Below are 15757 nucleotides of genomic sequence, written 5' to 3' on the forward strand. Positions count from 1 at the left end.
GGGAATATCTTACCCCTAAAGTAATTGATCATTTTAGTAGAGTGTTTAGTCAGTTTCAGAGAGAATGGGCAAGTTCATTTAATGACAAGTTAGTTTAGTGGAAGTCAGTCACTGAATAGGGTAAGTGTAGGCTTGTTTGGGAGCAAGAGTGAAATAGGTAGGGAATGTAGAGGCTCCAATGGCAGACAGACTCCTCTGGGAAGGAGCAAGAGTTTGAGAGGCCGTAGCTTAGTTTTCCTTTGTGAGGAGATCTTAATACCATTTTCAGAATATGCAACTGGGGATTTTGTCCTCCTGAACACTGTTGAGATTTACAGAAACAGAAACACTTGTAACCCTTTCTTTATAGCCAAGATTTTACCTCTAGAGCTGATCTGTTCCACAGAACTGCCTGCTCTTACATTTCCAGGCCACAGGGACCTCAAAATCACAAGAATACATTTAACACCCTCTAAGAGTATTTACCCATTCTTGGTTTCATTTTCACCTTCTTTCATTCCTTCTTCCTACAGACATCTCTATTGAAAAGGACTCAACTCCCTCTACTATTTAAAAATCACTTTTCTAGTCCTTACTACGAAGTAACAGACAAGAGAGTAAAAATAGTTATATATAGTTGTGATCACAACATATATGCAAATCTCTGAATATGTTTTATTCAATGTTGTTTTATACATGCTTTCTAAAATTTCTAAACGCTTTTCATTTTTATAATTTTTGAAACTGTATTAGTCCATTGAATTAAAATGTTATAATTTGCTTTCTTTTTCTTTTTTGTGTTATATTCATTTAGAAGTTATTGCTCCATTGTCTTCTTTGGTTTGTGGTAGCTAAGGAGCTTTCAGTCTCATTGTCATTATTTTGTAGATATTCATTCTGCATTTTTTAAAGAATGAGGATAATTGATTTTATTCTTCTTCTTTGTAAGTTTGAAAAAAACATTTCATGCTTTATGTTTAGCAGCTTCACCACAATGTTTCTAGGTGCAGATCTATTTTTATTTATTCATTTATTTGTGTGGAAGATTGGCCCTGAGCTAACATCTGTTGCCAATCTTCCTCTTTTTGCTTGAGGAAGATTGTCCCTGAGCTAACATCTGTGCCAGTTTTCCTCTATTTTGTATGTGGGAGACCGCGACAGCATGGCTTGATGAATGGTGTGTAGGTCTGCGCCCCGGATCCAACCCCGCAAACCCCTGGCCGCCAAAGCAGAGCACACAAACTTAATCACTAAGCCACCAGGCCGGCCCCATAGGTGTGGATTTATTTTTGTTTATCTTGCCTGGTACTTAGAATGCACTTTTGATCTGAGGTCTCATGTCTTTATCAATTTTGGATATTCATGACCTTTATCTCTCCAAATACTGTTTATCTACCACTTACTCCATTCTCTTCTTCTAGAAACTACTAGAGCTTCTCAGACTAACTCTTCATGACCTTTAACCTCTTCTACATTTTTAATTCTCTCTCTCTCTGTGCAGCACACGAGTCAAGGGTCGGGTGGATCAGTGCAGACATGGAGATCTTCTCTTTATTGACGGGGCCCTTAACAAAAGGCTCCAACAGTTTTATGGGCACTAGTGTAGAGGTAGAGGAGAAGGATGCGGGGGAAGGACTAGGAGTAGAAATACTGAGTCAACACGGGGAAAAGCGTCTCCAAGCTTCTCCCTCCTCCCCACCATGAGGCCTCAGCGGGGGCACCTGAAGACCTCTTTCCAAGGTCTCAAATAAGTAAACCTAGGAACAAAGACACCTGAGCTACTAATGTAAATATGCAAAAGAGCAAGACTTGCTGGAGGCACTAGAGTCCTTGACTGCAACTCCCCTGAGAGACTGCCACGCACGGGCTGTGCACCAAGTCTGGTGTCGGGAATGCAGCTTTTCCCCGTAAGCCTGCCAGGTAAAGCCTTTGTAATTGCCCGGGGTCAGGCCTGAAAAATCACACATAAGTTTTAACCAGGAGCCAGATTCCTCAGGAGATAACCAAACATACCATATCATGTCAGCTCATGATAAGTACTATGTTAAAAAATAAGTCGGCGTAAGAAATAGAGAGTGATAAAGATGCTGTCTTCAATAGGTTACTCAGAGACATCTCCCAGGAGGGTAGCTATAGGAAGATGAGAGATCCGTAAGAAGTAAAGAAATAACTATGAGACTGTCTGGATGAAGAGCCTTCCAGGAAGAGGAATCAACATGAGCAAAGGCCTTGAGACACAGTGTGCCTGGTTTTTTGGAGGAATAGCAAGGAAGCCAGTGTGGCTGGGGCAGAGTAGATGATGGAAAGAGTTCTGAAAAATCCCAAGGACCAGATTACATAAGACCTTGCAGGCCATGGGAAGGATTTTGGATATAGTTCTCAGTGTGAGAGGAAAGGGTTTGGATATCATTTTCACTGTGGTGGGAAGTCATCAGAGACTTTCAAAAAGGAGAATTATGTCATCTGAGATATTTTTTAAGGATCATTTGAACTTGAGCAGCTAGACTTGAAGGTAAGGAAGGAAATAGGGATATGGTTAGGAGGCAATTGAGATTAGCCAATCAAGAGGTAATGGAGCTTGGCCTGGGGTAGTATCTGCGGATACAGTGAGAAGTGTTGCAATTCATAATATATCCCAGCGAAGTGGAAGAATTGACGGAGTGGTGGTAGGAGAAGGAATGAAATGAAAAGACAGGGGGCAGTGGTCACCAGGTGAGATGCTTGATGTTGAGAGTTTTCAGGAAGTACAGTGGTGACAGTCTGGTCTGGGATCTGATCCAGGGAGGAGACGGCTGGAGTAGAGTGGATGACAAGATCACTAGAGAGGAGAAGGACATGAAAGTGAGATACTGAACACTGTGTTCATGAGGCTAAAGTCACCTAGACAGGGGCAGTGATGGAGAAGATGGTAGCAGCAAGCCAAGTACTCAGTGAATAAGGGGGCACATAGGAGGAAGATGGACAACAGCACAACAAGGGGTAGTGGGTAGTGTTGTCTGATGGTTTGTACGTCAAAGAAGCTGGGTTTTTTTTTGACATATAATGATGTGTTTTACATTTTACACTTACATTTTACTCTATATGATGTTTTATATATTTTAATAGATATTTCATATGACATATAGTAGATGCTATATATTTTCTGACAGATATATAAATATACATAATTATATATATAATTTATATAAATAATAGAATACATGGTATGCATGAAATCAAAGCAAAGTTAGTCTTAACAGAAATATCATCTAGGCCATGAAAACTCCTCGAGAACCATGTGTGCCCTATAACAGAGACTGTCTCTTTAGTAACTGTGAAAGAAACAAATATTCAATGACATTTGTTAAAGCACAGTAAGGAAGACTTTATTAAAGAGGCAGGGGTGCTACTGAGATAGGCATAGGGACCTCTGCAAAGGGATTTTACAGTGAGGGAGAGATATTGGGCTCAACTCCAAATGCAGCACCGGCAGGTGAGAATTTATAGTCAAGGAGCAGGGTGGGGGGTCAGTGGACGGAAAACTACTAAGAGGAAACATTAGGGGTAAGTGGGGTTCTGGCTAAACTGACCTAATAGGATTCTTGCTGAAGACGGGCCAGGGTGATCAGACATCACCTGGGAGATGCTGGAGGATGAGGAACCCGATCAGATATTTCAGGGTGATCAGATGGTGAGGGTGGGGGATTCTGGTTAAACTAACTTAGCAGGGTTCTTGCTAAAACTGGATTTTACAAGGAAGTGCATAGATGGGCCTAGGAGAAGGTCAGGAGCCTGACTAAATTTTCATCAAGCAAAGAACCTTTGTCATAACCTAAAAGAGAGTGTCCCCAAGATCTCTTGATAATACAAAATTCTTTTTCTCCGCTTGCCCCTTTTCTTTGCTTCCTACTGTCTCCTCACCCTTCTCTTACACATTAGAGTTCAGCTCTGGCTGTGGTAGTTCTAGAGCTCTTCAGCCGCATCTGTGCAGATCCTCCCTTGGGTGTTTTCCACACATGATTCAGATGACTACTGACAGCAGCGAGTGGGGGAACCATCACTGAGACAGAGGACAGGAAGGTTTGAAAGGGAGGAGGAGAGTATCTGTTGCTATCTAAATAGCGGTATTCAGCAGGCAGTTGGACATGGAGATCTCAAATTCTAGTGAAAGTTATTGGCTGGAGATAAACCTCTGTGAATTACTAGCTTATACTTGGCAGTTGAATGCAGGAGGATGGAGGAGAAAAAACAGAGAGTGTGGAGAGCAAAGAGAAGATCAAGAGTAGGCACTCAAGGTAATCACCGTTTAAGGAGTGATCAGAGAAAACTGACCAGGAGGTCAGAGATATGGAAAGAACAGTTTCAAGCAGGGGAGATGGCCAAGAAGGTGACATTCAACAGAGTGGTCCAATAAGATGAGGTCTGAAAGAGCTCTGCATGTGGCAGTAGTGGGAAGCCAGTGCCCACCTTTGCCCAAGAAGTTTCATCAGAGAGGTGGGGGACAGAGGCTGGGGGTGGAGGCAGAAATTCCTCCTTACCCTTTCAGGGAGTGTGACTGTAAGAGAAAGAGAAACTAAAAGCAGTAGGAGAGGGTACTGCTGAAGTAACTGCTGTGAGGAAGGGAGAGGGTAGTAAGCAGAGTCAGCAGCCCAGAGGCCAAGTTAAGTGGGACAGGAGACATTGATTTGTAATGTCACCAGTCTGAAAATTGAATAATTTCCTCCAGGAGTGCTCAAGCATTCAGTTGTAAGAACAGAGATGTAGATCAAAAGTAAAGTGTTCTTGGGATGAATTCTGCACAGAGGGTCAAGTTTATTGAATTTGCTGGCAAGAGAATGATTGAAAAGTTATGCTGTCACTGTGCTATCCAGTGAGATAGCCGCTAACCACTTGTGGTTATTTAAATTCAAATTAAATAAGATTAAAAATTCAGTTTCTCAGTCACTCTAACGACATATCAAGTGCTCAGTATGGACTGATGAGTACCATATTGGTCAGCACAGATATAGAACATTTCCATCACTGCAGAGAGTTCTTTTAGAAAGCACTGCACCATAGGGTCTAGAATAGATAGAGCTGAGGTCTTGCTGACATCAAAGAACAGATGTAGGAGGAGCAATGAAGAGCAAATCTTGGAGGAAGATATCTTGTGGACAGAGATAGGGACATTGAGGTTTAAGATTCTAGGGGCAGAGCTGTTCTTGGTGATAAAGGTCAGGGTTATGTCATGGGAGAGGGGCTGCTGAAACAGCCTGTCGATGAAGATCTTTGAAGTGGAAAAGATCAAAGAACTTTGAGGCGATGTTGTTGGTGAACTCATCCATGCTGGAGTCTCCGAAATTGATAGCAATAATTGGTTGGAAAGAAAGGCCTTGCATCTACTGCCAAAATCCTCAGTGTGCAAGGAAGTAGTGACAAATGATTGGTAGCTAACAGCAATGAGAGAGGGGGCCACCTCAAAAGGGAAAAGGTGTTGCTCAAGGACTCCATGAAGTGTGATGAAACAAGCAATAGTTGAGGACAAGTGGCATTCTTTGAGTAGGAGCAGATCTCAAGAAAAGCACAACCTTGGGGGAAATATTTGATGAAGAGGTTGAAGACATGGAAGAGTTTATTACAATGGAATGAGGCTCCAGAGGGCCTAGTAAAGCTTTAGAGGAAGTTTAGTAAAAGAAGGAAAATTCATGAGTACAGATAAGCATAGTAACATGAGGAAGAGACGATCTTTGAATACGGTCATTCACCACTTAATGACAGAGATATGTTCTGAGAATTGTGCCATTAGGTAATTTCATCATTGTGCAAACATCAAAGAGTGTACTTACACAGACCTAGATGGTATAGCCTACTACACATCCTGGCTATGTGGTACTCATTTTATGGGACCGCTGTCACATATGCAGTCCATCATTGACTGAAACATTGTTATGCAGCTCAGGACTGCATATAAGAGACACATTTGAGGTAGTGGCAGGGAAGACTGAAGTCCCAGGTGGGGTCCGAGACCTCAAAAGGTTAGAAGACTATAGTTTCTGTGAAACATTCAAGCAGTATATCGCTGAGGAAGTCCTCGCCTTTTTTTTTTTTTTTTTTTTGGTGAGGAAGATTAGCCCTGAGCTAACATCTGTTGCCCATCTTCCTCTTTTTGCTTGAGGAAGATTGTCGCTGAGTTAACATCTGTGCCAGACCTCCTCTATTTTGTATGTGGGATGCTGCTACAGCATGGCTTGATGAGCAGTGTGTAGGTCTCTGCCTGGATCTGGGATGCTGCCACAGCATGGCTGATGAGCAGTGTGTAGGTCCGCACCCAGGATCCAAACTGGTGAACCCCAGGCTGCTGAAGCAGAGTGGGTGAACCTAAACCATTATGCCATCGGGCCGGCCCCACCATCATATATTTTTGAAACAAACTCCTCCAGCTGATTAGGGAAGTGTCTAGATGGATCATTGAGTGCCTAGCTCCTGATATCATCATATTAACCATTTTCAACTAGACCCAGACCATTTCTATTACCCAAGTGCTGGGGAAAGGAGAGAATCTCAATGCTTACGCACCAATGAAGTCCCACTGAGTCCAGCAGCCGGGTGCCTAAGGTCTGCGGTCATAACAGGGGAGGCTGAAGCCACTTAGGGAAAATAGACCTTGAGCTAAATCTTCCCCATAGCGTCAGAGAGGGGATCAGCATGCGTAGCTCTGAGTGATATCATGGAAGCCAGTGGTTGGTGAGGAGCTATGCAATATAAATTGTGAAATACTTTCAGTTCCACTTAGAACAGGCTTCAGAGTGATTTCCTCCCTAGGGTGAGGAGAAAGGGTTTGGGTGGGATGAATGGAAACAAAGTTTTCCGGTCATTAGCTTTTCTGTTCTACTCTGGAGACAGAGGGAGAGATCCTCTGTTGCAGCTTCTCACCTGGAGCTCTTGTGAAAATGCAGATCCTCCCATGATAGGGCTGGGATTGGGCCAGAGATTCTGCATTTCTGACCAACCCCTAGGGGATGCTGATGCCTTTAGAACACAGACCACACTTTCAGTTGGTAGGTAAGAAGGGGAGCAGTTAGATGGATGGAAGAAAAAACCCTTATAATCTTCGGGAGGGGAGCCTGGGGTGTATAAGTTGGACCAGTATGTGAGTGGAGCGAGAGGGTGGGAAGGAGACAAGGGATCAACAAGATAGAAAAAGCCAAAGGCAAAGTCATTTCCAGGCCGAGAAGGCACAACTAACCACAGAGTAATAACATAACGTTGACCGTTAACTGGCAGAATTTTCAACTATATGTTTGGTTTCTCCATTAGGTTATCTGCCCTATATCATATGGCAAATTAGTCATAAAACTAGAATGAGTTTCCCCAGGGCTAGCTGCTAGAAGCTTTTACAGTAGGTGGCACTGTTACATTATCATTCAGAGTTTAGCAAAGGCATAGCAAGAGCCCCAGGGTTGCCTTGTAAGGTCATTAGTGAATGCAGTGAAGCTTCCTAAGGTCCCCCTTTCACTGTTCCAGGTACCCAGGTAGATTTCCCACTGCCCTCCAATATGGGAATGCATCCTGTACAGATGCTGCATTTTATATTTTCAAGTGTTTTACAGGGTTCTAGTGAGCATAATGTAACAATCAGTGATTCAAACTTGTGCCAACACTCACTGATGCATGGAGTCCTCGTCCCCTAAAGTTCAAGACCACTACCAACCCGCTTGATTATATGTTCTCACTGGGCCACTCTGCACACAGTTCAATTTTGCCAAGTGCGTCTCACTATTTGTCCATCTACTCCCTCTTAGAGGAGAAACCCATGGATTAGATCAATTTAATTTCTCCTACCGCCCCTCAAAGAACACCTCAAATGAAACCCCTCTCACCTCTCTCACCAGCCTACTTCCCCTTTTCTCCTTAATGTCAACATCCTTTACTGAAGTCCTGAATGATGAAGCTTTGTTTAGAACCCACCGTCACTTCCTCCCCAAGGTGGCGTCTAACTTCACATTAACTAAGAAACAGCATTTCCACCCTCACCCTGCACTTCTCACCATGACTACTTGTTTTCTTGGCCAAGAATCAAGTAATTCTGTGACCCAGAATAGGTCCTACAAAAACCCTATAATCAATCACATTTAAGGAGTTTGGTGGCCCAAATCCCTTCCACAAATTCCAATATGCCCTCAAGGATGAAAGCTTTTCTCTGAACTCTCCCAGCATGTCCTCCAGGGGTTGTGAAAATTTCCAGGGGCAAGGCATACTGGAAAGAGCAAGTTTGTGGCACCTGGGGTTTCCCCAATACTCCAAAAACACATCCTCACCTTCCCATCTATGATTCATATCCAGAATTTCATTCATGTACTTTAAATGGTCTTTGACTACCACAATCCCAAAACAGCCATTGTATTTGCCCAGTTCTCTTTCTGATCCCTGAAAGAGCTTAGAGAGGTCACTGAGAATAGAGGAATTGGTTGACTATTTGTGTCACTTCCAAACTGTTTTATATCCTTGGGAGAGCTGGCCATGGGAAGAGCAGTCATGAGGAAAGCTCTAAAAGGGAACTATTTGAATTTCAAAAATATTACTCAATGTGATCAACTACTGAGGCATAATGAAAGAAGCAATATCAAATTTGTTACCATTATCAGAAGACTTTTCACTATGGCAGGCTAAGGAATAAGGAGGAAGGGAGGGGCATGGGGAGCTTTTGGTGACAGTGTAGAAGTAATGGACCTGTAACAGCTACGGTGAAGAGAATGGAAGGGTACAGGAGGGTAACAGAGGGGCGAATGAGTTGTCTAACTCTGTTGGTTTTCCCTGTTCTGGGATTGAAATTCATGGAACCATAGTACTGGAAAGATCTTTAGAACATTTAGTCCATCCTTTCATTAAACAGATAAGAAAACTGAGGAGAAGCAGTTCTTATAAGGCCACACATTTAGTTAGTGGTAGAGTGAGGACAAAAGTCCTGTTCTCCAGGTGCCAGTCTGTAAGCACAGTTCCAGAGTTTAATATCTAGTTCTTCAATATCATTACTGATAAGATAGCATCGGGGTCTTGTATAAAGAGAAATGGAGTTGTTTTATTTTCGTTCCTCTTGTTTCTTCTTCCCCAGTCTCCACCTTTCCTTTTTTAGGTGCTGCTTCGATAAAGAGCCAAGCGTATTTCAACCAGACTGGAGAACTGCCATGCCTCTTTCCAAACTCGCAAAACATAAGCCTGGATGAGCTGGTACTATTTTGGCAGAACCAGGATAAGTTGGTTCTGTATGAGCTATACTTAGGCAAAGAGAACCCTGACAATGTTCATCCCAAGTATAAAGGCCGCACAAGCTTTGACCGGGACAGTTGGACCCTGAAACTCCACAATGTTCAGATCCAGGACAAGGGCTTGTATCAATGTTACATCCATCATAAAGGGCCCAAAGGACTGGTTCCCGCCCACCAGATGAGTTCTGATCTATCAGTGCTTGGTATGTAGTCAATGGCATGTTCAGATCCCTGGCCTTCTCAGATGAGACTGCAATGAGCAGAGGAATATTGGTGTTGGGAGGAGGGGACCTGTCGAGAGAAGGCAGAGGGCCGCCATTTCTGGGAAGTCCATCTGAAGGGAATGCAGAGTTTGGGAGTAGGGAACTGAAAGTCCTTTGTACTTTTTATAGTTTGCTTCTGAAGGATCAGAAAGAATCTGCCTTGGGGACAAAATAGAGCTAACTGACCAAAGGTAATGTGGCTAAGTGAAAACCATGGATAATTTGGCAATTACTAAGTTTAAATAACCATATAGGCCTCAAATCTCTTTTACGTTCATTTTCTCCTTTGGTCCACAATTTCTCACCCACTAAAACTTTGCCTAGAGCTGCTAGCAAGGGTGATAGCTGATTGATTTGGGTTTTCCCTCCAACCTCCTGATGGTTACTTATGAGTTGTATTCTGCCCAACCATGAGCCCAGTAGACAGGAGGGAAATAACCCAGCACACACTATCCAAAAACTGGAAACCAGCTCCTCTGTTTTTCCAGGCCTTAAAAAACCTAGATCTCACTACAGGTTTTTTTTTTTTTTTTTATTATAATGCAGTAAAATTAATTATTTTTATTTGGTATACAGTTCTATTAACTTTAACTTATGCATAGATTTATGTAACCACCACAATAAACAGGATACAAATCATCTCCATCAGCCTAAAAGAATTTCCCCATCCTATCCGTTTATAGTCACACCCTCTCCATAACCATAACCCCTGTTTTTCATCCATAGTATTGTCTTTTCATCCTGCAGTATTGTCTTTTTGAGAACGTCACATAAATGGAGCCATACAATACGTCACCTTTTAAGACTGGCTCCTTTTATTCAATATAATGCCTTTGAGATTCATCCAAGCTGTTACATGTATCAAAAGTCTGTTCCCTCTTATTACTGACTAGCATTCTACTGTTTACCCACTCAACCCATGGAAAGACGTTGGGTTGTTTTCAGTGTTAGGCTATGATGAATAGAACTGCTGTAAACATTCATGTACCAGTTTTTGTGTGAACATTAGTTTTCATTTCTCTAGGGTAGATACCCATGTATGGGGTTACTAGAGCCAGATTAACTTTTGTTGAAACTGGAAAAGGCAGATCAACATCAATTCTGAAACTACAGAGTAAAGCAGAGGCACAAGTAGAAATAGAAGGGAGAGTTGCTCCCTTTAAGCCCTGTGTGATTCAAACTAGGCTGCAGGGCTGTGGGAACATTTAACCAAGCGCTTAATTGATGCTTACACAGTGTGGCCAGGCACCACTGAGGAACGTGGTGTGTCTTAGGTGGGACACAGACAATCTTTTTTTACTTTAGCAGTTTTAAATATATTTTAATGTGTATTAGGAAAACAATAACTATCGTATCCAACCTGTGATTTCTGCTCGTACAAGAAGAGTGCTTAAGTAGTGTGTTGATATAGCAAAATTTGCAAAGATGGCATGCAAATCACTCAAGTGCTAGAAATAATATGCTAAGTTATAAATTAGTCTGTAGACATCTCCAAACCACCTAGTGACGATGGAAGAAGAACAAGGGATTCGGCTGGCAGAGGACTAGGTGCCAGGCATCCACAACAGCCATAATAATCTGAATGGCAAAGCAAGGCAAGAGAAGCTTTGTGTTTATCGAGATCATATATTTTCCCCGAAAATGGTTGGGTTTGGCCTTCATCTTATAGTATATGATGAAGACACCTTGACAGTTCTACCCAAAACCAGCGTACTGAATTTCTAAATCCAAAACCCCCATCCATTCACGTACTATCACCCTGCTTGGGTTTCTGGAAGATACAGCCCAGAAGATACCAGTACCATGAACTCTGTTAATTCCTGGTGGGATTTTGGTCTCAATTCCTTCCTGCTGTCTTAGTTTGGTGAGCTGGAATGTATCCCATGCGACACTTGGGTCCTAAAGTCAGACCACTTCTCCTTCCCAAGACCCCACTGCCTAGAACAGTGGCCTCACTGTAAATCTTTGGTGACTCAGTTTCAGCTCTCCTGTGGCTCAGAGAGTACCTCTTTGATTTGGGTAAGCAGGAAGTAAGCATAGCCCCAAACTCCATTCTTGAAAACTAAATATGAGATCATTATGTGACTCTCACCATGGGCTGAGGCCCAGGTGTGCCCCAAGTGAGTTCCCAGATCAAGTACCTAGTTATTTGCTGTCCTATTCTAGATACATCTAAATTTAGACTGATTTCTTTTTTTTTTTTTTTTTTGGTATCTCTATTCTGCTTTCAGCTAACTTCAGTCAACCTGAAATAATGCTAATTTCTAATAGAACAGAAAATTCTGACATCATAAATTTGACCTGCTCATCTACCCAAGGTTACCCAGAACCTAAGAAGATGTATTTTTCAGTAAAAACTGAGAATTCAACGACTGAATATGATGCTGTCATGAATAAATCTCAAAATAATATCACAGAACTGTACAACGTTTCTATCAGCTTGTCTTATTCATTCCATCCTGAAACAAACAATGTGAGCATCTTGTGTGTCCTGCAGCCTGAGCCAATGGAGACACTGCTTCTCTCTCCACCTTACAATATAGGTAAAGCTGCTTCCCAAGACTCTTTCTTTTATCAGGTATCATGTACAAATGGTTAAGGCAGATCATCCAATGTCTCCTGCTTACCAAGAAACCTCCAACTGGACCATTTTATGATACTGTTAGGAAGGACCCAGACAAAAGGCTCCCGCTTCATCTGAGTGCTTCAGGTCCAGGAGGCTGTGAACCTATGCTGCACTTGAGGAAGCGTGTTCTTAGCCCTGAAACTAACTCAGTTTTAGGGCACCTTTGGATAGAAGATTTTGAAGTTTAGGTCAGAAAATGCAGGATTCCTCCAGGCTAGAATCCTTCCATTGATTAACACACACACACACACACGCACACACATATCCCATGCATACTGCACTTGTTATGAGTTCAGAACCATTCTAGACATTGTTGGTTGCAGGGATGAAAACTAAAAGGTGTAAGAGATGCTCTCTGCCTTTGAGGACCTTCCAATAGTCAGAACTCCATGATGTACACGCATGGACAACTGGATTTTAAAAAGATTGAATTCGAATATAAATTATATCCCATGGAAATATGTGACTAAATGTAAAACAAGAGTGACTGAGAATCAGTTTTATAGGCATTCAGGAGTGGGCAAGTTCCTTACGGGTGAGGGAGGGCTTCCTAAAGGAAGTGAGACCTTTTCATACCAGAGAAGAAATAATTGAGCTTAACAAGTGTCGTGAAGAGATGATAGGGACTCTAACTTGTGGTGGCTTCCTGAAGAGAAAGAAAATTCTGACACAGCATCCAGGCTTAGAAGGTGGGAGGACCACAATCAATTAGCAGGATCTGATGTGGGCACAGGCGGTGGTAGTGGGCAACAGTGCACATGTGTCAAGGAAAGCCTCAGAAGCAGAAATGCTTGTGGCCTGTTGACAGCATAGCACAGGGACCAGTCTAGCTGGAGCAAAGGGCTGAAACTAGGCAGTATCCATGAGCCTGCCATTTTAAAGTCCAGTCTTCGCCCTGGAGGGAATGCATCCATATTTGAGACACCACTTTTGAGGAGCAGTAACTGTAAGATTCTCTCGTGGAATAAAGGCACTCTGCACCCATGCTGCCCCCATCACTTCTTGTTCTGATCCTGACTACTCCCCCCACCCAAGCCCTCTGCTTGCCTTGGCCTCTCCCCAGCTCTGGCCCTTTGGTGTGCCCTCTTCTAAGGCATTCATTGAGCTCCTTGTTTCATCCTCTGGCTTTGCTGCCTCCTCACTCCTGGCATGTCATCGTTCAAACATAACTTAGCCTATGAACATATTCTTATGGACAGCCTCTGGGGCCAATCCTGACCAGCCAGCTTTACCAGTGGGCCAATCCTCTTTTCTGGTACGATTTTCTTCTGCTCAGACACCTCTGCCTCTGAGAATCCAGTAAGTGGTGAGGCTGCCCAGCCTGTCCTGGTTGTTTCTCCTGTAGCCTCTCTTAGCCTGATAGAAGCCTCTCGCAAGCTACCCCTGAAGTTCAGCTCCTCCTTGGAGCTACCAACATCACCTCACATGACATGGCCTGGGGCCCTCTGCCATGGCTCCTACAATCTACAGATGAACAGGACCTGGCTACCACGATACCCTAATCACGGCTCACCTTTCTGCTGCTTCTCAACTACTGCCAAATCCTTCCCAGCTACCACCATATTCAGAAACGTTTCAGCTTTAGCTGCCTCAGGAAGACGGGGCTTGCCTCTCTGTGTCCCTACCCTACGGGATGATCAGTGATAGGTTAGAGTCTGAGTCAAGGAACCTTTTTGGGTATCAAAAGGTGACAGTCTCCATGTTAACAAGTCTAACCCCCCTCATTGGGAATGCCAAACAGGCTCAAGTGGGTAAACTGGGACAGATTCAAAAAGTGTTGAATATAGCCTGCCACGCCAACAGCTCCTTTTCCTAATGTGCCAGGAACAGGGTATGTGTCCACAAGTTGCAGCTAAGCTAATAGGAGGTCAGTTGGTTCCATTTTCCTGTAATTTGAGATTAACTATTAGAACTGTTCCTGTAAATGTCTACAAAGTGGGCCACTCAGTTCTAAGTTTTCCCCCCGAAGCTTGTTTTTCGACTTCCTAGAAACTTAGGAGTCCCCATACAAGGAAGTAAGTCCTGACCTCCCTGGAGCTATTCTAACCCTGGTGCCTCAGGGCATGAAGAGATGACAAAGGTTTTCAAGTAGGTGAGACTTGATGAAAGCTGTGCAGGAGGAAAAAGAAACCAAACTAGAGGGAGGAGGCCTGTGAGGAGGCTGTCATATTTGTCCAGGTGAGAGGTGTCCAAGCCTGACCTAGAGAGGGCCGTGGGTGGAGGGATTAGGGGGCTGAGGAAGCGGGGCCACACACAAACGGCTCATTCACAGCCTCAGCATGGGGACCTCACCCAGATTCCAGAACTAAGGGCCAAGTTGACACTCTTCTTCTAGAGCACCGTCATTGTCATCCCCGCTTTGGGAAAGGAAGGCAGCTCAGTCCAGGCATTTGGCCAGAGGCACAGGCTTGGTTCTTAGCTGCTGAGGCCCTAAGACTAGGAGTTTGTATGGCCTCATATCGTGGATTTCAGACTCATCTGGCAGTAGAACCCTGGGGAGATGCTGGCATGTAAATAAAGAGAACAGCAGCAATTGTAAACCTTTTGTAATCCACCTTCTTGGCTGATTGAAAACTTGTCATTTCTAGGTACAAAGCCACGTGAGAAAGCCCAGCATGAACAAGACCACATCCGCTGGATTACAGCTCTACTTCTAACATTGATCGTTGTGTGTGGGATGGTGTTGCTTTTAACACGAAGGAAATGGAAGAAGAAGCAGCCTGGCCCCTCTCATGAGTGTGGTGAGTCATTGCTTGTCCTCTTTGTAGAGCATCACTTGCAGCTTGCTTCCTGATCAGCTGCCTTCTGGAGCTCGTTGGCTGAGTCCAGACTGGCAAAAAGTCAGCAAGTGGTTGGAGGAAAAGGTTTTCCTTCAGGGTTTGGAGCCTATATAGATGGGACTCAACTGACGATAATATTGCTGGGGATTTCTAGAAAAGGCATTTCTAACCTAAGGTTTACCAATGTTCTTTGGGTTTCCAGGCAAAGCTGATTATTCTTTGCTTTACCTACCTCACTTCATGAGGTTACTGTGAGAATTCCATGAAGTAAAATGGTGAAAACATTTCTAAATGTTAATGATTAGGGACCTGGTGGTGTTCAAGCGGGGATACTGGATGGGGGGAGGGGAAGATTTGATGGCCATCAGATTTATCTTCTCATCTCTAAAAGTCTAGGTTGCCCGAGAAATAAGTTGAATGAATTGCTCCCCACTGACTTTTTAAAAGTAATTTTAACTTTTATTGATTACCAAGTATTACACACCCATTACCAAATACACAAAAAATAAAAATCACCTATAGTTCCACCAGTAAGAAAAAAATGACTATGCAGATGACATTTTGGTGCATATCTTCAAGATTTTTCTATGTCTAAATAAATCTGTATCATTTCCATAAGTGGGATAATATTATAAGGACTCTTTTTCACAATTTGGATAATATCACATGTACCGTCTTCTAACTTTTTTATGCTAAATGTAGCAAGAAAAATTTCAATGTCATTAATTATCATTCTACAGCATCATTTTTGAATGGCTGCAAGATAGTCCATTAAGTGGATACACTTTAATTTATTTAACCAACTCCACATTGTTGGACGCTTGGGTTGTTCCCTTAGTTTTGCTGTTGTGAGTAGCACTGCATCAAGCAGCCTCCTCATTCTGT

The 15757-nt window shown here is 43.1% G+C and overlaps 1 protein-coding gene across 9 annotated transcripts in view; it reads left to right on the forward strand.

The window, feature by feature from the left end:
• Positions 1–15757, forward strand: part of CD86 (CD86 molecule) — a 62774-nt gene that overhangs the window by 36874 nt on the left and 10143 nt on the right. For 5 of the 9 annotated variants that reach the window (XM_070508961.1, XM_014829587.3, XM_070508956.1 and 2 more), the window contains 3 exons: positions 9050–9406; positions 11698–12009; positions 14681–14833. In XM_070508961.1, the coding sequence (XP_070365062.1) occupies positions 9050–9406; positions 11698–12009; positions 14681–14833 (822 nt within the window). The remainder of the gene's footprint in view (positions 1–9049; positions 9407–11697; positions 12010–14680; positions 14834–15757) is intronic. The other 4 variants (XM_070508962.1, XM_070508958.1, XM_070508959.1 and 1 more) reach the window with 1 other exon arrangement.

The sequence above is a fragment of the Equus asinus genome, chromosome 5 (genome assembly GCF_041296235.1).
Source record: "Equus asinus isolate D_3611 breed Donkey chromosome 5, EquAss-T2T_v2, whole genome shotgun sequence".
NCBI classification, from domain to species: Eukaryota; Metazoa; Chordata; class Mammalia; order Perissodactyla; family Equidae; genus Equus; species Equus asinus.